At 40.1% G+C, this 27,879-nt stretch overlaps 1 protein-coding gene across 2 annotated transcripts in view; it reads right to left on the reverse strand.

Moving 5' to 3' along the window:
* Window positions 1-27,879, reverse strand: part of TRPM2 (transient receptor potential cation channel subfamily M member 2) — a 108,988-nt gene that overhangs the window by 8,846 nt on the left and 72,263 nt on the right. For both annotated transcript variants that reach the window (XM_088482409.1, XM_088482408.1), the window contains 11 exons: window positions 26,709-26,890; window positions 25,759-25,891; window positions 23,796-23,883; window positions 23,169-23,256; window positions 22,681-22,826; window positions 21,203-21,279; window positions 21,006-21,107; window positions 16,994-17,080; window positions 7,470-7,575; window positions 5,825-5,926; window positions 2,569-2,685 (listed from right to left, as the gene is read on the reverse strand). In XM_088482409.1, coding sequence (XP_088338535.1) covers window positions 2,569-2,685; window positions 5,825-5,926; window positions 7,470-7,575; window positions 16,994-17,080; window positions 21,006-21,107; window positions 21,203-21,279; window positions 22,681-22,826; window positions 23,169-23,256; window positions 23,796-23,883; window positions 25,759-25,891; window positions 26,709-26,890 — 1,228 coding nt within the window. The remainder of the gene's footprint in view (window positions 1-2,568; window positions 2,686-5,824; window positions 5,927-7,469; window positions 7,576-16,993; window positions 17,081-21,005; window positions 21,108-21,202; window positions 21,280-22,680; window positions 22,827-23,168; window positions 23,257-23,795; window positions 23,884-25,758; window positions 25,892-26,708; window positions 26,891-27,879) is intronic.

Consider the following 27,879-nt stretch of genomic DNA (forward strand, 5'->3'; position numbering starts at 1 on the left):
CAAACACTCTTGAACCTACCCCGCCATCACTTGAAGCAAGAGGTTGTGACGCGGTGGAACTCAACCCTCTATATGCTTCAGAGGATGGAGGAGCAGCAAAAGGCCATACAAGCCTATACATCCACCTATGACATAGGCAAAGGAGGGGGTATGCACCTGACTCAAGCGCAGTGGAGAATGATTTCCGTGTTGTGCAAGGTTCTCCAGCCCTTCGAACTTGCCACACGTGAAGTCAGTTCAGACACAGCCAGCTTGAGTCAGGTCATTCCCCTCATCAGGCTTTTGCAGAAGCAGCTGGAGAAAGTGAAGGAGGAGCTAAGACGGAGCGATTCCGCTCGGCATGTGGGACTTGTGGATGAAGCCCTTCATTCGCTTTGCCAGGATTCCAGGGTGGTCAATCTGTTGAAATCAGACCACTACATTTTGGCCACCGTGCTTGATCCTAGGTTTAAAGCCTATGTGGTGTCTCTCTTTCCGGCCGACACAAGCCTGCAGAGGTGCAAAGACCTGCTGGTGAACACACTGTCAGCTGAAGCGGAACGTGACACGTCAACGGCTCCTTCTTCATTTTCTCCCGCAACTGGGGCTGCCAGGAAAAAACTTAGGTATCCTAAGCAACCCGCTGGCGGTGATGCAGGGCAGGCAGGACCAAGTTTGGACATCTGGTCCGGACTGAAGGACCTGGCAACAATTTCTGACATGTCTACTGTCACTGCATATGATACTGTCACCATTGACAGAATGGTGGAGGATTACATCGGTGACAGCATCCAAGTAGGCATGTCAGACAGTCCATACCTGTACTGGCAGGAAAAAGAGGCAATTTGGAGGCCCCTGTACAAGCTGGCTCTATTTTACCTGAGTTGCCCCCCCTCCAGTGTGTACTCCGAAAGAGTGTTTAGTGCAGCCGGGAACCTTGTCAGCGAAAGGCGTAGGAGGTTGCTTCCACAGAATGTGGAGAAGATGATGTTCATCAAAATGAATTATCAGCTCTTCCAGGGAGACCAGCCTCCAGAAGGTACAGAGGGACCTGTGGTGGTGGATTCAAGTGGGGACGAGTTAATACTTTGTGAGGATGAGGATGTACACACTGAAGAGGGTGAGGAATCGGTGGATGAGGAGGATGAGGATGACATCTTGCCTCCGTAGAGCCAGTTTGTGCAGGGACACATTAATTGCCAGCTTGTTTTGTGGGGGCCCAAACGAACCAATCATTTCAGCCACAGTTGTGTGGCAGACCCTGGCGCTGAAATGATTGATTTGTTAAAGTGTGCATGTCCTGTTTATACAACATAAGGGTGGGTGGGAGGGCCCAAGGACAATTCCATCTTGCACTTCTTTTTTTTCTTTGCATTATGTACAGTTTGGGGCCTAGTTTTTCTAACTGCCATCCTGTCTGCCACTGCAGTGTCACTCCTAGATGGGTCACGTGTTTGTGCCGCCCACTCGTGTCGCTTAGCATAGTCATCCAGCTACCTCGGTGCAACCTTTTGGACATGAAAACACTATTGTGAGGTGTGAGGTGTTCAGAATAGACTGGAAATGAGTGGAAATTAAGGTTATTGAGGTTAATAATAGCATAGGAGCAGAGAAACCAACAAATTCTGTGACTTTAGCTGTTTTTATGCTTTTTTAAAAAAAAATACAGATCCAAAACACAAAACCCAGAACCCAAAACACGGAAGGGTGGTTTTGGCAAAACCAATCCAGATCCAAAACACGAAGAAAGATCCAGATCCAAAACCAAAACACAAAACACGAAAAGTGGCCGGTGCACACCCCTATTTCATATACACCTTATACACACAGCCTGAAGGTAATTTTATACAATATTTGTAATAATTTGTGCCTTAGTCAAAGTTTGTGTACATTGAGCCATCAAAAATCAAAGGTTTCATTATCTGAGTCATGCCAAAAAAATTCTGTATTTCGGAATATTAAAAATAAATTGAACAACAAAATGTATTTGTTAGCACTTCCATAAATATCATATAAACGTACTTACATTCAAGTGAAAATTTAAATAATTTCCCTGTGTGGCTTGTATACTGCCTAAAGCTATACTGCCTAAAGCTATACTGCCTATAGCTATACTGCCTATAGCTATACTGCCTAAAGCTATACTGCCTAAAGCTATACTGCCTAAAGCTATACTGCCTATAGCTATACTTCCTATAGCTATACTGCCTAAAGCTATACTGCCTAAAGCTAGCTTATTTCTTTGTGAGTTAATGTGTTATGTTAGCAGTATGTTTATTTTGTAATAGTTAGTAATAGGTCTACTACTGAAACTAACCTGCTGTAGGATGCTAAAATCACGATATATTTATTCTCAATAACAGTTTGTTTTTACCACACTATAAGCACATTCCTGATTTGTTTCTCTGTGTATTATTTTGAGAATCCTAGTTGGCAAGGATCTGATAGGAGGAGCTGCTAATTTTAAAGTTATTTATTATTTATTTTGCACATTGAGGGTTTTGTGCATATACTGTATATATATATATATATATATATATATATATATATATATATATATATAGTATTTTGTTACATAAATCATCTTACTTCGTTTAGCTCTAGTAGTAGTGGATCATCGGACTTATCATAGTGTATGCTCTTTGCAATCGTTTCTATCCAAGCATTGTCTGTATTCCTTGGATCATCCACATAACCTTTGTAGACCTACAGCAAAAAAATATATAACATGCATAGTAGTCATATCTGTCTTGGTCCACAATGAATTAATATAGCTGAGTACTGTACAGTAAACAGTGTTTTCTCAAGAAAGATGCATTTTTGAAGGGCTGGGAAGAGACGTAGGACTGTTTAGCAAGTAACAGTGTAGATATATAGGAGGAAGTAATGATTGTGAAGTTGAGGAAATTTACAAGCAAGCGCAGTTTCCTCCAGAAGTGCTCAGCAGAGTGAAATACACTTTGGAGAAAGAGGGACAGAGTAGAGGGCCAAGGTGAAGGAGGGGTCTGTCATAAATTTATGATGATAGCAGAGGCAGCAAAGTCAAGGACAGATGCGAGGGCATGGTTGTCGTTTGAGACAGCTTGTTCAGGGTAGCAGAGGGTTATAATGGAGGCGAGAAGGCATATACAGAGTAGTAGAAGCTGGTGGGGTTAAGGATGAAGAAAATCAACCTAGTATGGTAAGAGTGGTCCAAGTGGAAGAGAAATGCAGAATGAGATGGTAAGAGAAGACCAGGTCATGGATGTAGCTGTTGATGTGGAAGAGGAGGCGGACGATTGAGAGGCCAATTAAGGTGGGGAGTGAGAGATGTTTGTTGTTAGCAGGAATGGAAAGATCATCAATCTGTATTTAAAACACCCAGGATGAGGTAGCGGAATTCATAGGTAATAAATAAATAGCCTAGCTGTCTATTGATGTAGAACTTTGCATAATTAATGACTAAGGGGGAGATGTACTAATCCTTGGAGAGAGAAAAAGTGGAGAGAGATAAAGTATCAACCAATCAGCTTCTGCGGGCTGTTTGAAAAATGACAGGAGCTGATTGGTTGAGATATTATCTCTCTCCAAGACTTGTTACATCTGCTCCTAAATCTCAACACTCCACGATGATAAATTATTTTACATAGAAAGCTGAGAGTAGAGAAAAGTATTCTCATAAATATGCAGTTATAGAAACAAATACAATTGGTTGCACTTCACTTCCATATATACACTTCTGTTATCTGCAGGGCAGAGTAATATTCTCTATATCTCATAATCTTTCCCCATAGAGATTAACTTAATGATTCTGATACATGGTGGAGACCCCCAGTGGGTGAGCCATACCCTTCTACTTTTACAGGAGATTTACATATACCAAAGTCAAAAAGCCCCACACTACACTCCACACCCTAATTCCCCACATGTCTGTGTGTAATCACTGTATTGGTTATACCCAACAGGGTTTGGGGTCTAGCTATAACCCAAGCCCTAGGCTGTGCTATTTGTGAACAAAAATACAACAAATAAAAAGACAGGGGGGAGGGAGGCACTCATTTTTTGCCCTCCAGTTCATTTGGATCATTTTATGTTTTATTTAAATCCCTAAACCCATACCACAGCCTAAAGCTGGCCACACATCTAAAGATTATCTGTCCAACCAGCCAACTAGTTGATTGGTTGGAATGAAAACTTGGTAAGGAATGAAAGCAAATGACAATCAGCAATTTGATCCCAAATGCCGGAAAATGGACAAAAACTGTTGTTTGAACAAATAGTTTAGATCAAAACTTGTCTGAATGACCATTTTCATCTGTTTTCTGGCATTTAGGAGCAAATTGCTGATCATCATGTATTCCCATTCCTTACCAGATTTTCATTCCAACCAATCCAAATCTCTAATCTGAGTTCACACTATATACGACAAGTGCCTACCTCCTGTCCCCAATAGGTATTCTAATAACTTGGAACCTAAGGGAACAAAACTGTTCCTAGATGTGTGAGCTTAAAAATTAGCAGCCACATGAACTACAGTTAGTATGACAAGGTGCCAAAATCCACAAACATCAGGTAACTAGCTAAATCAAAGCCCAATAATTTAGTTCCTTTATGATCTGGAGTCCAAACGGCATAGATCAAATTATAAGTACCTGTACTGTCCTGTTTACCAAACACATTCAAATATGACTGAATTAAGATACTTTAGTAGCAAGTAGGAATTTTGACATCAAGTGGCATAAGAAATTAAAGGTCAAGAGGCCTACAATTACTTTATTCGGGTTATTAGATTTAAATGGAGGTCAGGGGTGGATTGAGCCACTGGGAGCATGGGACAGTTCCCGTTGGGCTGGGCTGGGTTTGGACTTTTTTTTTAACAGGAGGACAACAAATAACAGCATGCCCATAATGCCCAGGCTTGCTGGTACTTGTGGTTCTACAAGTATCATCAATCAGGGTAGCCTTACTGGGACTTGTAGTCATGCTGTTAAAGACAATAGTGAAACTATTTATAAAATAATGTATTAACCGCACACCCACTGCCACCAGTGGTGTGGGGAATAGCCCTGGGCTATAAGCCTGGGCGTAGGGTATCATGGATAGGGGGTCCCCCATATTGGGGAGTCCCCACCTCCCCAGGGATTCCCAGCCTAGGATGACTTGTGAGGGGTGATGAATGCTTTAGCTGTGGCATTAAATCTCTGCTACAAAGAGTCCAGTGCTGGTTGTAGATAATACAGGGAACCCCTACTCATTTTGTCCCCAGTATCTCCACAACCAGGACTGGCTCACTGAGCATGGTGCTGGTTGATAATAATACATGGAACCCTACGTCTTTTTTCCTTTGTATTTTCACTACCAGGACCAGCTCATACAAGCCCAGTGCTGGTTGAGTTTTTAGGGGGGACTGCACATCATTTTTGTTTCTTATTTTACGCTTTTAACTATTTTTTTAACATAGAATCATGCACGGGTCTCCCTGATCTGTGCATGCCCCTGTGTAACTCGCAACTTATCATGCAAATTGCATTACAAGGTTTGAGATTTCCTGGTGTTTTAACTCTCATGAACTTGCACCCTATTACATTTGTGAGTTGCAGGACAAACTCGCGCAATTTAAATGTCTGAGAATGTGCGAGTTTGCCTCATGCAAAAAAACGTTCACTCTGTTTCATTTGGCCCTAAGTGTCTGATTAAATTTCTGGTATTTAAATATAAAATGTAATGTAGTTCAGAAGACCCTAGAAGTTTTTTAAATGCATTTTAACCTTTGATAGTATCTGAGGGCAATGAGAAGCATTTATGTTAATGTGATAATTGTGTACAGTATTTTGTAATTTGCATTGTGTATGTACATTTATCTTACTTCTCTGCTGTTGCTCATCAAGGTTTGGAGCGTTTCCAAGAATTTGTATTTGAAGATCCTCTTTAATTTGTGTGGAAGTGTTTCCCCTGGTTCCAGTGAGCCCTGTTTAGAAAAATGTAAATAAAGTTGTAAGAAGTAACAATAAAATGAATTGTATTATCTGCTTTTATTATTTACATTGGAGTAATCTCCAGAGGCTAAATACTGTATAAAGAGTTTTACCTAGACTCTACCTTATCATAGATGGTCGAAACACATCTATAGCGTTAAGCCGGCGTTTCTGGAATTAAGGGCGTGTAGGCACTATTTTCTGGGAGTGGCAAAGTCAGGGACTGCATCTATGGACGCAGTTTCCTGGCCTCGCAAGCAGGCCAGCCTGAGTAAGCCTCAGCTTACTCACTGGCCGATGGTCCGGCGTCATCCACCATTGCGACCGATGGTAGCATTGGTGAACCCAGTTGCAATGCTGTGATCGCAAATGCAGCAGGGGGTGTTATACATGGGGTGTCATAAAGGGGCTGTCATACAGGGGGTGTCATACACCTCCTGCTGCATTTGCATATTAGCAAGGACGGAATAGCAAAGCTGCCTGTGTGCTGCCTGTGTGCTGCTTTGCAATTCCATCCGAAGCTGAATTGCCCCCAGGGTTCTTATGATTATTTAACTTACACAGTTATTAACTACACGTGTTATTACGCTAGCAGCGTGCTGCTGTACAGTACTGAGGCTCATAATAAATATGGTACCTTATGCTATCAAGCACATGGGAGGGTAATGTCAGGTGATTGAAACTAGAGGATACAGAAGAACTGTTCCCATGTATACATTGTCCCATTGTGTATATAATGGTATCCCACCCTGTATTTTTGTCCCCTTTGCTAACCATGTATTAATAAAGATATATTGTGAACATATTTTCAGTCACTAGACATTGACATGGCATGTGTAATGATATTATAAGTTACAATTTAATGTAATTAAAACCAATAATTACCGCTTACAGTACCTTATTTTAAGTGGAAAATGCAATAAATACATGACACTCTTTCAACAAATCTAATGTTATTTATTTAAACAAGACAAGAATATCAATTCATGGGAACTGAGAATTAAAAAAAAAAAACAGACTGCTCTGGGAGAGACAAAACAAATGTGTAATCATTATTATTATTATTAAGCGGTGTCTTCCAGGTCAGGCGATGACATCAGGATTACATTGGGCAGATCCTCTGTCACTTCCAGTGGTAAATATGACTAATCCTAACCCCTATCCCACTCCCTAAAGCCCCATCCTAGGCTTCTCTCCTGTAACCTAACTCTGACCCTCCCCACAGTGCCTATCGCTAACCCTCCGCTGCCGGTCTGTGCAGAATTTCAGCATTTTACATGTCGACATTCTGCACATGCCGACATGAACAATTTTGACATTTTAACAATGTCAATATCTTAACTGCTAACATTGTGTCTGTCAGCATTAGGACTACATCCCCTTTGTATAACCTGCACTCACTTGTGCAACACACATCCTAGATTCAAGTACGACACATTTCTGGTGTTTAGAAATACTAATCACGTCTCTGTATTTATTGCTGTGTGTTGTGAGTGTCGTAATAGCCAAAGCTGTTTTTGTACTTAAGGAACCTACCCCAGGAAGAGCCCAGCGCTCCGATGAGCTGTGTTTCATGACCAGGACTTCTAGCATTTTCTTTGACTTTTTTCTACTAATAGAATTGTTCTTATTTCTCTTCCACCTGCAGAAAAAATGCATATAGCATTTATATATATTTATATATATTATATATTTATATATATTATAAGGCACAGTCATGCCCTTATATTAAGGCTGAATCCTAAAAATGGAATTCTCCAATAGAGAACTCCCAAGGGGGGGAGCATGGTGTTTAAAGGGCTACACCTCAAAAGCTATTGAAGGTACCAAGCTAATATTTGGCAAGGACTGGTAGAACTGTTGCTCGGTGCTACATGCCAAATTTCAGGGCAAAAACATAACAATTAGGATTTGGAGATAATCTAAAGTTCCAACTGTCAGACACTCTGATTTCTGACTGACTGACTGATTTCTGAACTCTGAGTTCTGATGCTCAATTAGGACCACTTTTCTGCTGTTCTCTATGAGCCGGTCCTGGTTCTGGAAATACAGGGGAAAAAAATTAGTAGGGTTCCCCTGTATTTTCCAGAACCAGCACTGGACTTTTTCTAGCCAGGGCGGATGTCACAGCCAGGGGAGCGCTTTCACCGGGCCCCCCAGCCAAAGCATCAACCTTGACCGCTAGTCAGCCCAGGCCGAGGATTCCTTGGGAACCCCCAGTGAAGGGGTCCCCCTCTCCAGGGCACCCCAGCCCAGGCTGGTAGCCTGGGGCTATCCCTGGCACCCTTGGCCGGGGGATGCTGGGTTGATAGTGTAGTGTGGTGCATATGAAAGTATAAATATTGTCTTTTGCAGTAGGACTACAGGTCACAGCATGCCTCCCCCGCATACTGGTACTTGGAGAACCACAAGTACCAGCATGCAGGTGATTAAGGGCCAACTGGTACATACATAGACCTCTGTTGCATAGACTGCATGTGTGTATTCCAATGAGCACACAATTCTATGAATTAGCAGCTCCACCATCTTGTGAGTGACAGCAATCTCACTCTGTGAGAGTGCTGAATCTGTAGTTAGCCATAGGGTGCGATGGCATACCATATCTGTATTGCGCAAGGAAAATGTCCAATAAGGCATCAGCCTTAATGATCAGAAACATGGGCAAGACAGAGAGACAATTTAAGGAGAGAATGACCCAACATAGGGCAGCCATTAGAGCAGTTCTTCTACAGGGAAACTTTGTGGAGGCCAACCATACTATCGCATCAGGGGAGGTCATAGATCTACGATTACTCCAGATTGAAAGTCACTGGATCTTTACCTTAAACACAGTAAGCCCTCATGGTTTAAATTAGGCTTTACATCTCAATTGCTTTCTTTAAATTATAAATGGAGTAGTTATAATGGGACATATATTATATTAAAAATTATCATCACTTTCCATTTTTATGTATTGTTATTAATTATTAAATATTAATATTTAAACAATACTCAATTTTGGCAACCATATTATGTACTGAGTTTACAATATTCCATATTTAATTAGTATATTTAGTATATTTTTTATGTATGATTATGTTTTTTAATTATGGATTTCTGGCATTATAGTAATACACACAATACATGAGGATATGCTTTTTCACCACAAGATGTCACTGTTTGATTTATTTTAAATTAATTTTAATTTCGATTTACATGTTTATAAGTATACTAACTAAGATATTTTTGTATAGATACATTTCCCAGTATTGTATCACATAATTTGTTTAATTAAGAGATATCAATGTTGTCATCTTTTCTTTTGAAGACATCTGACACTTGTTTTAATACATTTGTTGATTTTCCTAGCAGTTGTGTCAGCCCTGGGACCCAGCGGACTTCACTTCCTGTGTGAAGTCACTGTTGAAACTGGAAGTAGTATGCCGTACCCCGGGGACACAGGCTGCATGCTGAGGGATCTATGCACCTGCCTGTAAGTATAAATATATGTAATGTTTGTTGTGTGACCTGATGATGGGGGGCTGACCACTGAAACGTTGCACAATAAAGCGCTGGATATTGTCTAATTATCTCTGTCTGGGAGTGCCGCTTTTTTCGTTCATATAATATATATATGTAATATATAAATATATATATATATATATATATAGCAAATGTGTATAGGATGGCACTCAGTAGACTCCTTTATATCATATAAAACAGTCTTTTATTTCCAACGTTTCGGGGTCTCCCCCTTCATCAGGGACAACAGGTTACAATAACAAAATGATACAAACAGACATATATAGCCACAGATGATAAACAAATAACACTCACCTGCAAACACCCGGCAAACAGACATCTACACCACGCGCTATGGTCGCGAAAGTATGGCGTCATCAACCTGGGTCTGCACATGTGGTAACAAATCTAGTCGCTAGGCAACCAGCACATGAATGATAACAATACCAAAGCTCCGGCAAACAAACGACCACACTACGCACTATCATCGCGGGTGTGTGACCTCATCAACCTGAGACTACTAGTGTGCAACAAACCTGGTTGCTAAGCAATCAATATATATGATTAAAAAAAATTGCACAAACAAATACATACCACAAAATACAAAAAATGCATAAACTAAAAACAAAGCATAAGTAATAAAGGATAAGTCTATGATGGGCATTAAACCTTACTATTATCATAGAGCAATGTTGTCAAAAACTAGGCAAAATTTACAGAAAAGGGTTTAGAAAATTGAATATTTAATACCGCTATTCGGATGTAAAGAAAACCTCAAAAATAGAAGCAAGCCACGTATACAAAAGGTGATACTCCCTAAAAAAACATTATTAGTGAAAAACAGCAAACTCAATGTCACCATCGATGTTATATCGATGTAAAAACATCTACAACATCGGCTCACAAAATCGAAGTATAATTAATGTAAAGCAATGCAATGCAAAACCATAAATGAATAGTATTATACAATAAGTTTAATGACTCATTAAGGCCCCTAGGGGCGATAGTATCCAAAGTAAAAATCCATCTGCTCTCACATTTCATGAGGATTTTATTTCTATCACCCCCCCTTCTCAATGGGGGAATATGATCAATAATTATGGCTCTGATAGAGGCCACTCCATGTCTACATAGGGCACAATGGCAAGTGAATGGCTGATCACTAGTACCTCGCTCCAAAGCCTGTCGAATGGCCGTACAGAGGAGCGCCATGCGCTCTTTAAATTGCCGTTGCGTCTTGCCCACGTATGCCAACCCACAAGGGCACGTGAGCATATACACAACGGAAGTGGAAGAACAAGTGAGTGCAAAATGAATTCTGTATCATTTCCCAGTATGGGGATGACTAAATGAATTCCCAACCAATAGAGTTCTACATGTTACACACCCCAGACAGCGATAACACCCAGTCTTTACACTCAAAAAATGTGTGGACGCTTGCTGTTTACTAAAATCAGATATATATAATTTAACCAAATGATCACCAATATTTCTATTTCTGGTGAAACATGGTAACAACCGAGCATTATGTAAAGAGGGAAGATCCCTATCAGTATTCACAATGGGCCACCATTGTTTAGCCCTTTTGACCAAATGTGTACTAATTTTGTTAAATTGGTTGACCCATGGAATACACTCATTATTACTGGTAACCTTTTTACTGGTATTTTGTGTTAATAATTCCTGACGTGGTGTTTGTAAAACTTTGTTTTATATTACTTCCAACTCCGAACGTCTATATCCTCTTATGATCATTTCATGTAATACGCCTCACTCTTAAAAACTGGGAGTAGGGCAATCCTTTACGTAGTGGGAGTGGATGAAAACTACCATTCCTTAATATTGTATTTCTATCAGTAGTTTTTGTAAACAAAGATGTCTCAAATAACCTATTGTTACAAAAAATATGCACATCGAGAAAATGTATGTCAATTAGACTCAACACATAAGTCAACTTGATCACACTGTCAGAAGCATTCTGATTATCTAATATGGATCTTAAATCAGACTCAGAACCAATCCAAAAGATCAATAAATCATCTATAAACCTGAGGTATAAAGCCACCTCAGGTAACAATTGATTCTGATGGTAAAACAATGTTTGTTCGATAGAATACATGTTGGCATTAGCATACGATGGGGCCACAGAGGACCTCATCGCACACCCCGATATCTGCAAAAAATACTTATCATCAAATAAGAAGTAGTTTCTGGTCAAAACCAGTCTCAATAATTTAATAACAAACTCCACTGGTGGACCAGAATACATTGGACTATTACTCAAGAGATGTCTAACAGCCTCCACACCTGCATCATGAGGGATGCAGGTGTAGAGGCTGGTGACATCCGCCATGCACATAATGACCGATTGTCCAGAAAGTTGTAAATTACCCAAAATGAGCAACAAGGCATTGGTGTCTTTTAAATAAGCCAGAAGGTTCTGTATACAGGTTCTGTATACAAGGATTAAGAAGCGAATCCAAATATACTGACACCGAATGATACAATGACCCCCGGGCCGATATAATCGGATGCCCTGGGGGGTCATGTTCGTCCTTGTGTAATTTGGGCAAGGTATAGAACAACGGTGTAATAGGAAACTGTACCATTAGTGCTGATTTTAATTCTGCAGAAATAATGCCCTCATTTAATGCCTGCATTAATACATCATCCAATTCACACTTAAATGAAGCAGTAGGGTCTTTAGACAAACATAAATACGTGGAGCTATCATTAAGTTGTCGATAACATTCCTGTTTGTATTGTGACAAATTTTAAACCACCACAGCACCCCCTTTATCGGCACTGCGCACCACAATATCCTTCCTAAGAGATAGAGATTTTAAAGCACACTTTTCTTCTTTAGTAAGGTTTTCATGATAAAAACGTCTAGAAGATGCCTGTTCCATCTCTTCCTGCAAAAGTCTAGAAAAAGTTCTTATAGACGCATTCTGGGAGGTTGGGTCAAATTTTGAACGAGGAATAATGTTCTTTAATGTCCGGGGTAAAGACTCCTCATTAGAATTTTGCGGTTCAGGATTCAATTTACCAAAATGATCTTTAAGCCGTAACAAATGGTTGAATTTATAGTTATCAATTTTTCCCTAAAAAGGATTAATGTTACTAGAAAGAATGAATGAAAGTCCTTTGGACAATAAACTTTGTTCAGCTTTATCCAGTGGAACATCAGATAAATTAAATACTAAACTGACTATCTCCGCGGAGGTTTCTTGTTTCCTTTCCCATAAATTCTGTTTGGACCGCCTCGTCCTCTTATATCTGGACTTTGTACCATGGATCAGGTCAGTGCCCCTAAAGGGAGCGAATTATATATAGCAGTGCATGTACTTGGTTCTGAATCACTTTGTGAATTACTAGAATCTTCCCATTCCCTATACCTGGGCACGTACGTTGGTTCTTGAAAAACTGTTTCTTTTGTGGATCCTGTTGTAAATTCGTATGATTAACCCATGAATATACCCAACGCTGCTCATAATCTAGTTGTACTTTATGCAGCTTATCTTTTTTAAATAGTATTAGATCATGTTTATACTGTTCAATTTGGGTATTTAACTTCTCCATCCATGTGTTGTTAACATCTTGTGTCAACACCGGTTTGTATAAGGATTCAAAGTCAACAATTTTTTGTTTAGTACAGCTTAATTCTCTAGTAGCCTCCTCAATTACCAAAATAAGTAGATCCATAGAACACTAATCAAGTATTGCGATCCATCTACGACAAAAATTGATGTTGTACCTCCCAATTGTCGGCATATTTTTGATGCGCAGACCTCTAGGAATTTGTTTACTATGATAGTAATCAGATAAACTGATACTGTGATAAAGATAATCCATTTCTTTTTGTCTTAATTTCAACAATTGCTGAAACAATACATCAGGAGTTAAAGCTGAAGAGTCATCATCCAATTTTGTTTATTAATGATTGCTTCAGCTTCTGCATCTGAAAAACTAAGCATTTCCCTTACATCCGATTGTGAAAAATCCAGCACAGGGTCAATATCATTGCCAGTCGCCATCTTTAAGACAATCCTTTACATAAATGCGTTAAAAAGTATTTGTTCACAACTGTTCACTACAATATACAGTCTGTTATCCTTCAAATAATCAAAATAACCATATGCATAATAAGTTCCAAAGGTGCCTTGGCTAGACTGACAGTCTGTGAAACCACAGACACTCAGTCAAAACATACCAACACTACAACCCGGCACTCTCCAGAGTAGGAATGAAAAAATACTTGCTAAGGTGCCATTCCAGACTGGTCCAGTCATTCCATAGCAAATGTGTATAGGACGGCACTCAGTAGACTCCTTTATATCATATAAAAAGGGTCCTTTATTTCCAATGTTTCGGGGTCTCCCACTTCGTCAGGGACAACAGGTTACAATAACAGAATGATAAAAACAGGCATATATAGCCACAGATGATAAACAAATAACACTCACCTGCAAACACCCGGCAAACAGACATCCACACCACGCGCTATGGTCGCGAAAGTATGGCGTCTTCAACCTGGGTGTGCACATGTGGTAACAAATCAATAGCTAGGCAGCAAGCAAACATTGAATGATAACAATACCATAGCTCCGGCAAACAAACGACCACACCACGCACTATCATCGCGGGGGTGTGCCATCATAAACCTGAGACTACTAGTGTGCAACAAACCTGGTTGCTAAGCAATCAATATATATGATTAAAAAAAATTGCACAAACAAATACATACCACAAAATACAAAAAAATGCATAAACTAAAAACAAAGCATAAGTACAGAATTCATTTTGCACTTACTTGTTCTTCCACTTACGTTGTGTATATGCTCACGTGCCCTTGTGGGTTGGCATACGTGGGCAAGACGCAATGGCAATTTAAAGAGTGCATGGCGCTCCACTGTACGGCCATTCGACAGGCTTTGGAGCGAGGTACTAGTGATCAGCCATTCACTTGCCATTGTGCCCTATGTAGACATGGAGTGGCCTCGATCAGAGCCATAATTATTGATCATATTCCCCCATTGAGGAGGGGGGGGGTGATAGAAATAAAATCCTCATGAAACGTGAGAGCAGATGGATTTTTACTTTGGATACTATCGCCCCTAGGGGTCTTAATGAGTTGATGGGTCTCCAATGTTTTCTGTAAAAACTTCTGCATTAAACTTATTGTATAATACTATTCATTTATGGTTTTGCATTGCATTGCTTTACATTAATTATACTTCGATTTTGTGAGCCGATGTTGTAGATGTTTTTACATTGATATAACATCGATGGTGACATTGGGTTTGCTGTTTTTCACTAATAATGTTTTTTTAGGGAGTATCACCTTTTGTATACGTGGCTTGCTTCTATTTTTGAGGTTTTCTTTACATCCGAATAGCGGGTATAAATATTAAATTTTTAGCCCTTTTCTGTAAATTTTGCCTAGTTTTTGACAACATTGCTCTCTGATAATAGTGAGGTTTAATGCCCATCATTAGTATAATATAGACTTATCCTTTATTACTTATGCTTTGTTTTTAGTTTATGCATTTTTTGTATTTTGTGGTATGTATTTGTTTGTGCAATTTTTTTTAATCATATATATTGATTGCTTAGCAACCAGGTTTGTTGCACACTAGTAGTCTCAGGTTGATGACGTCACACCTCCGCGATGATAGCGCTTCGTGTGGTCGTTTGTTTGCCGGAGCTTTGATATTGTTATCATTCATGTTTGCTGGTTGCCTAGTGACTAGGGGGGTCATTCAGACCCACTCGCGAACGGCAGTACACTCGCAAGTGGGTCGATGTTCCCCACTGCGCATGCGCACGATGGAGGGAGCTCCATCGTGCGCATGCGCGAGACCCGGCGAACGAAGGACTTTCCTTCGCTCGGAGTGTCTCACCAAAGGGGGCGTGCTGTCGATGGTGACTGACAGCACGCCCCCTTTGGTGGGCGTGCCGGGGGCATACCTGACAGATGAAGGCGTTCCTATGGGAACGCCTACCGTCTGAAGCCGGCCCCACTGACATCACTAGTGATGTCAGTGGGAGTGATTTTGGCTCTGATAGAGCCAAAATCACTCCAGGGCTTGCGGTTGAGAAACCCGACCAAAGGGTTTCACTCGCAAGTCCGATGGTCGCGATGGTCAAGACCATCGCGACCATCTTGTTGGACGCTCGTATATGCTGTGGGTGGTGACCCACAGCTATACGAGCGTCCAGGAGGACGCTCCATTTTAATGGTGGTGGGCCCTGATTCAGAGCGAGCGCTCTGAATCAGGGCCTAGATTTGTTACCACATGTGCAGACCCAGGTTGCGCGTGGTGTGGATGTCTGTTTGCCGGGTGTTTGCAGGTGAGTGTTATTTGTTTATCATCTGTGGCTATATATGTCTGTTTTTATCATTCTGTTATTGTAACCTGTTGTCCCTGACGAAGAGGGAGACCCCAAAACATTGGAAATAAAGGACCCCTTTTTATATGATATAAAGGAATCTACTGAGTGCCGTCCTATACACATTTGCTATGGAATGACTGGACCAGTCTGGAATGGCACCTTAGCAAGTATTTTTTCATTCCTACTCTGGAGTGTGCCGGGTTGCAGTGTTGGTATATATATACACTATCCTAACTTGCTGCAACATGCTCTTTCTTCCCTGTTTATCCCATCTGTGTCACACTTGTTTGTCTGCCCATCCCCTTTAGAATGTAAGCTCTTACGAGCAGACCCTCTACCCTCTTGTGCTTCTCCTTACTTTACTTTCACCTACTTCTTACCCCCCACCAGGGCACCTAACACTTGGTTGCTTACACTCTGTTGCATATCTAGGTGTTATGGTAACTAATGTCGCAATGTATATTATCCATGTCTTTGTCCTATATTGTAATGTAAGTCAGTTGGCAAATTATTTGCTTATGTACTTTGTAAGGTGCTGCAGAACACTTGTGGCGCCATATAAATAAGGGATAATATATATATATATATATATATATATATATACACACACAATATAGATATACAAAAGAGACAACTAATGTATTATGAGAACGTATGATCAGGCAAATCTTTTTTTCTGTCAAATGTAGCCAATACCGTAACACGGGATACAGTCACAATCCTGGCAAATGAGAGGCCAGTGCTTAGAATACCGGTGCTGGAATCCCGACATCTGTTAGAATCCCGGCGCAAGTTTCCTAACTGCTGGCATCCTGAATGTAAGTAGTGGTGGGACAGGGAGGGTTAGGCACTGGGGGAGGGTAAGTTTAAGCATTAGGGGGGGAGGGTTAGGGTTAGCCACTAGGTAGGGTAGGTTAGGGTTAGGCACTGGGGGCAGTTAGGTTCGGGGTGTGGGGGGAGGGTTAGGGTTAGGGGTAGGAAAGGGTTAGGATGCCTACCGACAGGTGTTGGTATCCTGACCCTGTTTGGATGCCAGCATCTGGATTTTGACCACCGGGATCCCGAGCGCCTGCAACTCTGTAACACTTTAAATTAACACCATAACAAGTGAATCTTCTTTCAAGCACAACAGAAGTAGTTCATTATCAATGATGTCTACGTACTGTGTTATTATAGGGTGTACAGAATGGTTCGGGCCAAACCAACATAAACTTCCTCTGCCTCTTAATCCAGTTCGTCCCATTGGATTCCTGCCAAAAATAACAGAAATTATCAAGTTACATTCTGGAGTTTTAAAAGAAAAGATATATGATATATGATCAAGAACTGCGGGGCCTGCTATGATGTTAGCAGTGCAGTTGGGACACGACATTCTCCCGGCATAATGAAGATAACAATTTCATATATTGTTCACAGCAGCTCAGTATAAGGGGTGGTGCGAAATATAAACAAAGATAGGTCACCCAGAATTTTGATGAATAACACTTTTGGAAACTTCGGGCAATGTTACAATTGCACAAGGTATAATTCATGAACACTTCCAGGCAGTCAAATACCAGATCCCAACCGTAAAATATTCCATTATTTAAAAATGTGTGGCCAGCCCTCTCAAAGCAAATTTGCAGCAACATCAATGGACTATGGGTAATCTTTAAAGGGGACTTTAGTTAGCAACAAGCTAAGCTCAGGTTGCATGGATGTCACAGATATGATGGGAGCCCAATGCATGAGGCACAACTAAAATTCAAAGGAGCATAATCAACACTTATGTTATATGGACGGAGTTTAATGTATTTGTTTGCCTTTGGCTGTGTGATTCAGCATAGGGGTGGCAGGGAGAGCAGTGGCGTGTGGAGAGGTAAATGGCTGGGGAGGCACTGGCTAGTATCAGAGCCAGATTTACAGATACATATATGAACTTGAGGGTTCATGTGGGCATTATACAAAGGTGCAGCAGTATATACAGTAGTGCTGGTAATTTGTTGAGTTTTGATCAGGGATGTGCAGAAAAGGTAGACAGGGGAGGCAGTGCCGCAGCTGCCATACACTATTTACTCCAGAGTTTTGACTATAAAAGCAATTAGAATAATTTAAATATTTTCTTTACATTTTTCTTATAATTCTTAAAGTCAAAAGTCTGGAGTATACCTAAGTATGACAGGAAAGGCTCTGCCTCACCTGACCGCACATCCCTGGGGAGTATACCTAAGTACAGTATGACAGGAAAGGCACTGCCTCACCTGCCCGCACATCCCTGGGGAGTATACCTAAGTAAAGTATGACAGGAAAGGCTCTGCCTCACCTGACCGCACATCCCTGGGGGGGAGTAGAACCACTATCACTAGGAGCTGCAATCACTCATTTATTCTCACACATGCACAAGCCTTGTGCCATGCCAAAGACTTAAATGTTCTGCCACTTACTTTACTGTGGGCCTGATTCTGCAAGGAGCATAATTGCAAAGCTGCATGCAGGCTATAGATATGATGTATACATGCAGGCTATAGATATATGATGTATGCACGCAGGCTATACATATATGATGTACACACTCAGGCTATAGATATAGAATGTATGCACGCAGGCTATAGATATGATGTATGCATGCAGGCTATAGATATATGATGTATGCACGCAGGCTATAGATATATGATGTATGCACGCAGGCTATAGATATGATGTATGCACGCAGGCTATAGATATGATGTATGCACGCAGGTTATAGATATATGATGTATACACGCAGGCTATAGATATATGATGTATGCACGCAGGCTATAGATATGATGAATGCACACAGGCTATAGATATATGGTGTATACACGCAGGCTATAGATATATTATGTATGCACGCAGGCTATAGATATGATGAATGCACACAGGCAGCTTTGCAATTGCAATCCTTGCAGATATGGTAATGCAGCAGGAGGCATCATGCCTCCTGTGCATTATTTATCCGAGTTGTGTTGTCCAACTCGGCATCGGATAATCTGAGTACCATCGGCCAGCTGCGGTGACCTATGGGGTCCTGCTGCCAGCCACCGCAGTTTAGAGGAAGAGACCAGGAAATCTCAGTGAGCCAATGGAGATCCTGGCTTCTTCCTTCCCCTTCAATTTCCCTTCAGGAAAGGGAGGGCATCGCCGCCCCCTCCCCACCCACAAATGGCAGCAGACTGTCAATCACTTACAGTCTGCTGCCAGTCTGTAAGCGAGTCAGCAGGACCCATTCTGCACACTCGCAGAATGGGTCCTGTGCGTGCGCAGATTCCCAAAAACGGGAATCTGCGTTCAGCAGTGCACTAGCGTGCACTGCTGGGTCAGGCCCTGTGGGTAGTAGTAAAGTTTTAACACCCAAAGACAATTGCAGTTACATACCTATTAATCCAACCCAATGTTTCTTATGAACTCCAGCACAGAACAATGCTAGGGTTATACATAACTAAATGGGACAGTTATAAATAATCACATCTAAGATCACATTTACTGTTTAATTCAGTAAATTGTATTTACAAACACTTAAAAACAATTTTCACATCCACTTTGTATTTGGCAGAAGCATAAATTAATCTGCAACAAACTCTTATGATCTACAGTAGAACTCTACCAACCATATTCACAATAATGGAAAAAGTCATCAAGTGAAATGCCGACATTCTGCATGGACCAGCAGCAGATGGTTAGGGTTAGGCACTAGGGGAAGGGTTAGGATTAGGCTATGGGAGGGAAGGGTTAGGCCCTAGGGGGAAGGTTAGGATTAGGCTATAAAAAGGGGAGGTTAGGGTTAGGCACTAGGGGAAGGGTTAGAACTAGGTTATGTGAGGGAAGGGTTAAGCCCTAAGGGGAGGGTTAGGATTAGGCTATAAGAAGGGGAGGTTAGGGTTAGGCCCTAAGGGGAGGGTTAGGATTAGGCTATGTGAGGGAAGTGTTAAGCACTGGGCGGAGGGTTAGGATTAGGTTATGGGAGGAAGGTTAGGGTAAGGCAGTAGGGGGAGGGTTAGGATTAGACTATGGGAGGGAAGGGTTAAGCACTAGGCGGAGGGTTAGGATTAGGTTATGGGAGGGGAGTTTAGGGTAAAGCAGTAGGGGGAGGGTTACTGGTTATGATGTGGTAGGAGAGGATAGGCAATAGGGGGAGAGTTAGGATTAGACTATGGAAGGTTAGGCAATAGGAGGAGGGTTGGGATTAGGTTACGGGAGGGAAGATTAGTATTTGGAAATAGGGGGAGTTAGGATTAGAATATGAGAGAGGAGGTTAGGGTCAGGCACTAGGGGGAGGGTTGTATTAGGTTATGAGAGGGGAAGGTTAGGGTTAGGCAGTAGGGGGACAGTTAGGATTAGGCTAATGGACAGGAGGGTTAGAGTTATGTACTAGGGAGAGGGTTAGGATTACGGTAGGGGAGGTTAGAGTTAGGCAATAATGGAAGGGTTAGGATTATGCTATGGGAGTGGAGGGTTAGGATTAGGCAGTAGAGGGAGAGTTAAGATTAGGCTACAGGAGGGGAGAGTTAGGGTTAGGCAGTAGGGGGATGGTTAGGATTAGGCTACTGGAGGGGAGAGTTAGGGTTAGGCAGTAAGGGAGTGGTTAGGATTAGGCTATTGGAGGGGACAGTTAGGGTTAGGTAGTAGGGGGATGGTTAGGATTAGGCTACTGGAGGGGAGAGTTAAGGATAGGCTTTAGGGGGAGGGTTAGTCTTAATCACCTTCAGAAGTCACACAGTATTCACCAGAAATAACCTGGTAGGCCGACCAGGCATGACCACTAAACCACCAGAGACATTTTGTCGACACTCTAATCCTGTTGACATTTTATTATTGTTGAAATTATGAATATCAATGTGGTCAGTGTCAACATGCAACCCATGTCGACACTATGGCCATGTTGACATTCTCATGTGAATGTCAACATAATGAATGTCGACAAAATATACCACACCCGATTAGACTTATATCTAAATTGTTGAAATCAAAGAAAAACGAGCACAGATAAAAAGGGCAGAATATATGGACCCATTTGACTATTTTCTGCCATCAGATTACAGTGGTTTAATAGTCATAACAGTCATAGACAGTGTAAACATTTATAAAGTTTTCGGTGACAATATTTTAATTCTGTAAATCTCATGACTGTGCCTTTCAATTATGGAGAGATGAGACATCAGAGAAAGCGATACTTACAGTGGCAGCCCCTCCTCTACCACGTAGGTTGCGCAGTGACTTTGGCGATTGATGATCCCATCAAAAGTGTTGTGGTTGATTTTTTGAAGGGTTTCGATGGAGCTTAAAAAAAAAGGCATTACAAATGTTATTCTTCCTTACATGCTTTTGTGGACTTATTTAATAATATGAAAAGTACAGAACAAATTAATTCTTACTTTGTATAAGGATCATGGAAATTTCTGTCTTTTCTAACAGCTGTATAAAATGGAGGATTATAAATACTGAATTCCACCTGGAATACAATGAAGAGAAATAGTTAAATATATGTAAGATGTTATGATCCAACACTTCTGCATCCTAGAAAATGTAAATGAAAATCCAGGAATCATTATTATAAATAGTAATGTTCCGTAGAGTTCTGACTAAGAATAATAAGTGAGTACTGGAGTTGCCCCCAATGTAAGCAGGACAGATATAAGGAGGGGTGACACATAAATATTAGTGGTAGCACAGTGGTAAGGCTGGAGTCAGGGGTCTATCAGGCCCTGCTACTTAGGAAGCATGACCAGGCATGTAGAGGCATGGGCACACTCAATTATAAAACCAGGGCACTGCGTCATGGCACTGAAGGGGGCATACTAGCACCTTCATGGCAATCAGTGGCTTCAGCATTTTCCCATAGGGGAGGGAGAGAGGGAGGGAGATATATATATATAGATATATAGATATATATAGATATATATATATAGATATATATATATATATATATATATATATATATAGATATATATATATAGATATATATATATATCTATATATATATATATAGAGAGAGAGAGAGAGAGAGAGAGAGAGAGAGAGAGAGAGAGAGAGAGAGAGAGAGAGATATCCAGTCAGGCAGCACTCAGTCCAAAAAAGAAACTTGACACAGGGGCTTTCACCAAAGTTATACAGTGTGTTTATAATATATATATATATATCCTCTCAGAACTCCTGGATAGGGCGTGCACTGCTACAGAGGAAGGGTGAGAGAAGTGTGGGGGAATTTATTGCTACAGGAGGGAAGTAATAAATGTTTTACTATAATGGTGAAAGGGAAATGATTTACTACAGGGCTAATGGAATGTATAACTAAAGAGGTGATGGGGTAATCTGCTACATGGGAGATATATAGGGAAATGCATTACTACGGGTGTAAGGGAGCTATTGTGTTATCATAGAGGTGACAGGAAAAATGCTTTGTTGCATTAGTGCTGTGAAGGGGGAGGATGTGTTACTTCAGTAGTGAGGGGGAATGTGTTACTTCAGTAGTGAGGGGGAGATGTGTTACTTCAGTAGTGAGGGGGGATGTGTTAATATAGAGGTGAATGAGTATGTGTCACTATGTTACTACAGAGGTGGGTGGGGGGACAATCATTCCTTCATACCATGGCTGTGCTGTATGGGAGAAGCAAGTGGTAAGTGGGGCTGGAGGAGGAAGGGATGTAATATAGAGTTACCCAGTGAAACACTTTAACTATAAACTCCAACTATACTGTCTCATGGGACTTTTTGTAAATGAAAAATCTCTGAAACTTTACATTATTGATAAGTTAAAGAGTCCAGCTATTTGATGACAGTTTTAATATAACAAGCAATGTTCTAGTAAACTCTGCAATGTTTATAGTAGTAAAGAGACATTGAGATGACTTACTTCCCAAGGAACTTTCTCATCGGGCACAGGAAAACGGACCACATTGGAGTCAGGGTAGTGAATGTTCCTGGAATTCACGTGGCATTGAGAAATAAATGATTCATCCGTATCTCTGAGGTCTATGTCCCCAAGTAACTTACTGGATACTGTCCCCAAACAAAAAAAAACAATGTTGTGATAAAAGTGATCATTAACAATTGAAGGCAAGGGTGACGTCTACTGGGATAAACAGTTGACTTGTCATGCGGAAGTCAAGTAGTACTACACCAGTCTAGGGACTTGCTACAAGTAGCTGTAGCTAGTTTTATTAGCAGCACAAAAATGAACAAAACATAAAAGTAAAAAGGAAATCTGATTTGTTAAGAGAAAAAAAACTGTAGATTATAATTGATAGTTTGTCTTTTAAAGCTAATTAGATCATTTAAATATTATCTGTCAATTACAATGATAATACCTAGAAATTTTAAAGTCTCCCCTGCCATGCTTACCAATTACAGGAGCAGACTCTTTGGAACCAAATCCGTTATCCAGGAGCGTGTTAACAATCCAGTTCAAGGCTTTTGCAGATCTTAGTGCCTATTAAAAAAAAAAAATAGAAAAAGTTTAATAGGCAGCTAATCACTAAATAATATGAGTAACTAACAAAAAAACTGCTTTTAAAATATCTGCATGTGACCCTGACAATCATCTCATTGCTGCCCATCCTGACCTGTGGCCTGTCTATGGCTTTGTTTGTGCCTAATCCCTCATTTTATGGACCTTTCCAAGTCAGCATCTGCCTAGCACAGCAGTGATGGGCCCACAGCACATAAAGTAAGTGACAGTTTGCCCCCGCTATAGACAGAACTGGTCTTCCAGTCTCCAAGTGTGGATCCCCCAATGGACATCCTCAAGATAAAAAAAGAGTCATATTCATTATTTATAATAATAAAGGGGAGATATTAATTATTTAAGATAATAAAGGGGACATAGTAGTTATGCAATTGACTAAAGGTGACATAATAATAATAATAATAATAATAATAATAATAATAATAATAATAATAATAATAAATTATTATTATTCTTTTTATTTTTTTTTAGTTGAAAAATGTTGTATTATTAAAATGTTTCACCTGTTCTTCCAAGACAATCAGACGGTTTTCCATGGATCCATTTCTTTTTACTTGATTTAGTTCCAGTATGTCTGCTACTATATTTACTCTAAAAATAATAGACAATATAACATTATATGTTGTCATACCCCACAGTGAAACATTGTGAGATATACAATGCTTGTTAGTATATAACCCACATAATACTGATCTAATTACCTCAGAACTATTCTGATGACTAGAATAGAGCAGCTGGTAGACACTAACCTATGTGAAAAGGCAAAGACTGGCGTAGGGTAAAAATGAGCCACACCAAACCTTACGTCACATATCATTGTGTTCAATCACAAAAATACTAATACTAAATGTCTAGTACACAATGAACAACTTTGTATGCAGTTATGATGCAAATAACGGACTAAACTTAGGAAAAGTATGTTAGTCCAGGAATTGCTACCAGTAGCGGAATGCCTAAGTTTCGTCTTGCGCCATATGGTACAAAAAGGATGTATGAGTACACATCTGTAGGAAGGTGTGAGAATGAAATAGTAAGTGGGATAACTGTAGCAGATGTAATACATCTATATAGAGGACCTGTGACTGAAGTGAAGAAAATTTGAACAAGAAAAATAAAAAAAACTTATTGTCCTTTCTACCTGATGCCAATCTGTATTGAGGAAATTGTCCATATTTCTGCTTCCTTCCACTACAGATAGAAAAGTGGGTGCATTTTGTTCTGTCTCTACATTTCCCTTTTTTCTTTTTAAAGAAATTTGTTTGTAATTTTAATACTGTATATCATGATCAATATTATTTTTTGTGTATAGCTTAAGAATTGTGACTATTTTGTCATATTAAAATTCCAAATAACAATATTCAGTCTTTATGATCTTAACTGATTTACATGCAAAATACTTTGACTATTACTGCATACATTCTATATAACTATATTCTATATATAACTATATATTCTATATAACTCAAATACAGTTAGAGTTGAATGGTTAATGAATACAGTTGATTTGTTAACAAAAACTGGTTAATTATAAATTAATTTGTAGTAGGAAATCTGTCAGGGAATAAAACTTCTTGTAAGATTCAGCGCCTAAAAATTCTTTATGGTGGCATTATTTGTGCATTTTACAAGCATTTCGGATATATTAATCCTTTTTAGACAAGCCAGATTGTTTTGTGCTTATATTGTCCCATATACATCATGCAAGTTCAGGTGAGTGCTGTATGTATTAGGGTTTAATCCAATTACTTGTAAAGGATGTGATGTGCCATTGCCACAGTGTTTAAATGTCTGCACCGGCATCACATCTCACACCCATTTCTGCCGAATCCGAGTCTGGATTTGTATAATTTTGTTTGGAGCCCTATGGGGCTGCTAGCACTTTTATGCAAATCCAGACTGCCATAAGGTGCAGCCATTGCCAGGATGACTCACACCAGCGAGATCATCGCATGCAGCTGGATTTACTCCTTAGAGTCCATCTGACTTCTTTTGTTATATAGTACATAAGTAAAGTCTCTAATACTGCTACTACTAATAATAATAATAATAATAGGGATCGGTATAAAATACAGACAGTTGGGATCCTGGCAGTCAGAATCCCGATGCCAGGATCCCGTCAGGATTAACAAACCAACACTTGTTGGTGGGTATTGCTAACCCTCCCTCTCTCTCTACCCTAACTCTCCCTTTTTGGTGCCTAACCCTAACCTCCCCCTCTCAGCACCCTAAACCTTACCCTCCCCCCGTTAGTGCCTAGCCTTAACCCTCACCCTAGTGCCTAAACCTAACCCTCCCCATTACCCCACTACTTACCTTCGGCATCCCGGCCGTCTGGATGCTTGAGCTGGGATTCTGACAGGTGTTGGTATTGTAAGCAGCAGCATCCCGACTACCGGGATGCCGAATGCTTCCGATAATAATAATAATAATAATAATAATAATAATGTAAAGTAAAACACAGCTTACTTGTCAAATGCATCTTTCATCTTGTGTTCTGTGCTTTGTTTCATCTGCTTTTCAAGATGTTGCAAATAATTGTCTTTTAAAAAACTTTCCCAAGAAAGTAGAGCAGCCTCTTCATTCTTTTCTAGCTTTTCTTCTAACAGATGATGATAAAAAAAAGAACGAGTACTGTAATGAAGTATGAAGAACTAAGTACAATTGCACCTCAACAATATGAAAATAGGGCCATAATTAGAAAGGGTGTTTAATAAATTCGCCCTAACATTGAGTGTATATGTGCGGGTTAAATGTAATAGTTTGTATGTCTCAGCAAAATAAGCTAAAGTCTTTTATTTAATGCAGTGGCTTCAGTCGCTCCAAACAGCCCCTCTAGACGCACCAGGTCCTGTGGAACTCGGCCGCGCCAAGCATCGTTTCCGCCCAAACTATGCGTCTTATTCGCATAAATTAAAAAAACTGGAAACGACCAAACTGCATTGCTAGCATACACTGACCATGTGTGATATTTGTACATCTGTGTGGGATGGAGTCTGAATCTGTGTAAAGAGTGCTCCAATGCTTTTCCTTGTGCCAAGTTCTGTTGTACGTGTGTAGAATCAATTCCTGTGCGTTTAATGTTGCAGCCCTGCATCTCTAACAGACTAACTGGCTCTTTGCTGTGTCTATGACGTGACTGAGAGGCAAAATCTAAAGAAAAATACGGTATGCTACTCCTCTCCGAGAGCCGCAGCCGTGCCGGATATCTCGTGCCGTACGGTAAAATGAGGACACGTCTGTATTTTCAGTAATTATTTGACTACTGTATGTTTATGTGCACGTTGACCAACACATAATTCACTATTATTTATCCAACTTACTTACAAAACAAATACTTTCATATGGTGAAATTTGCTTGTAAATTAATACAATAAAACAACTTTACCCTTCGATGTGATATATACTGTTGTACTTACTAAGTTGCTTTTGTTTCCCTGATGGTTCATGGAGAATGAACCGTTTGATAAACATATGCAGATGGTTAAAGAGAATAAAGGGTGGAGGGGCAGGAGGCCGACCATAAAACTCTTCTATTAAATCGTGGCGTTGGAATTTCCAAATCTGATCAGTGTGTTCCTGCACCTGCTGGAAAGTGTAGCTAAAAAATAATGCAAAAATAACACATGAAACTTAATAAAAGTCAATTAGATACATCCAACTAACTAATCTATCAGTCTAGTGCATCTAACTAACCAATCAATCAGTCTAGAACATCTAACTAACCAACAAATTACGCTAGATGGTTTTGAATGAATAAACACATCAGTTGTATACTGTATGTACTAAACAGTGAGTTTTCAAAGCCACCAAACGGCAATAGCAATAAATGTAAAACCAGCCTGATTTTGCATTTACTGTATTACTATTCTATTAAAATTTGGCCGTAGAAGCCACCGACAATGGTTTGAAAACCTGATATAAAGGAAATATACCCCAAAGACCTTTATTGTACTGTTTAACAAGTGGGCCAGATTCAGCAAGAGGCGCAATAGGCGGAGTCAAAGGTTGAAAGGTAGATTTTATGTTACACAAGAAAAAACAACTTATTGGAGAAAACTGCTGATGTGTTACCTATTGTAAAAGAGAACAATACTGGCAAGGACTAATCAGAGAAAGAATAATTAGTTATGCTACATGTCTGATTAATAGAGGTGAGTCTGAGGTACGTGAAGGTGTTTTGTCTGCCAAATATATTGTTCCTACATGTTCTGTTGTTTTACATTGTGCAATTGTATTGCTATAGTAAACAAACTGGTTTACATTAACAACTTACTCATAGGAATGAATAGGATGCAATGTACACATGGTATCATTATGATATGACCACATGCAGAATGACGTATTTCATTATGTCGATACTACAATGTCTACATTTTCAAGATGTCGACATCCACAATGGCACAACTAACAGTGTCGACATTTTCAGAAAATCAACATTGTGAATGTTGAATCTCAGTATGTCGAGAGTACTATTTAACCTTGACCCTAATAATAACCTAAATTGCAGTTTATACCCCAACACCAACAGTAGCATAACCCTAGCCCTAATTGTAGCCTAACTTTATTTGTAGCATAACACTTAACCCT

The sequence above is a fragment of the Taudactylus pleione genome, unplaced genomic scaffold (genome assembly GCF_031769625.1).
Source record: "Taudactylus pleione unplaced genomic scaffold, aTauple2 ptg000286l, whole genome shotgun sequence".
Lineage (NCBI taxonomy): Eukaryota > Metazoa > Chordata > Amphibia > Anura > Myobatrachidae > Taudactylus > Taudactylus pleione.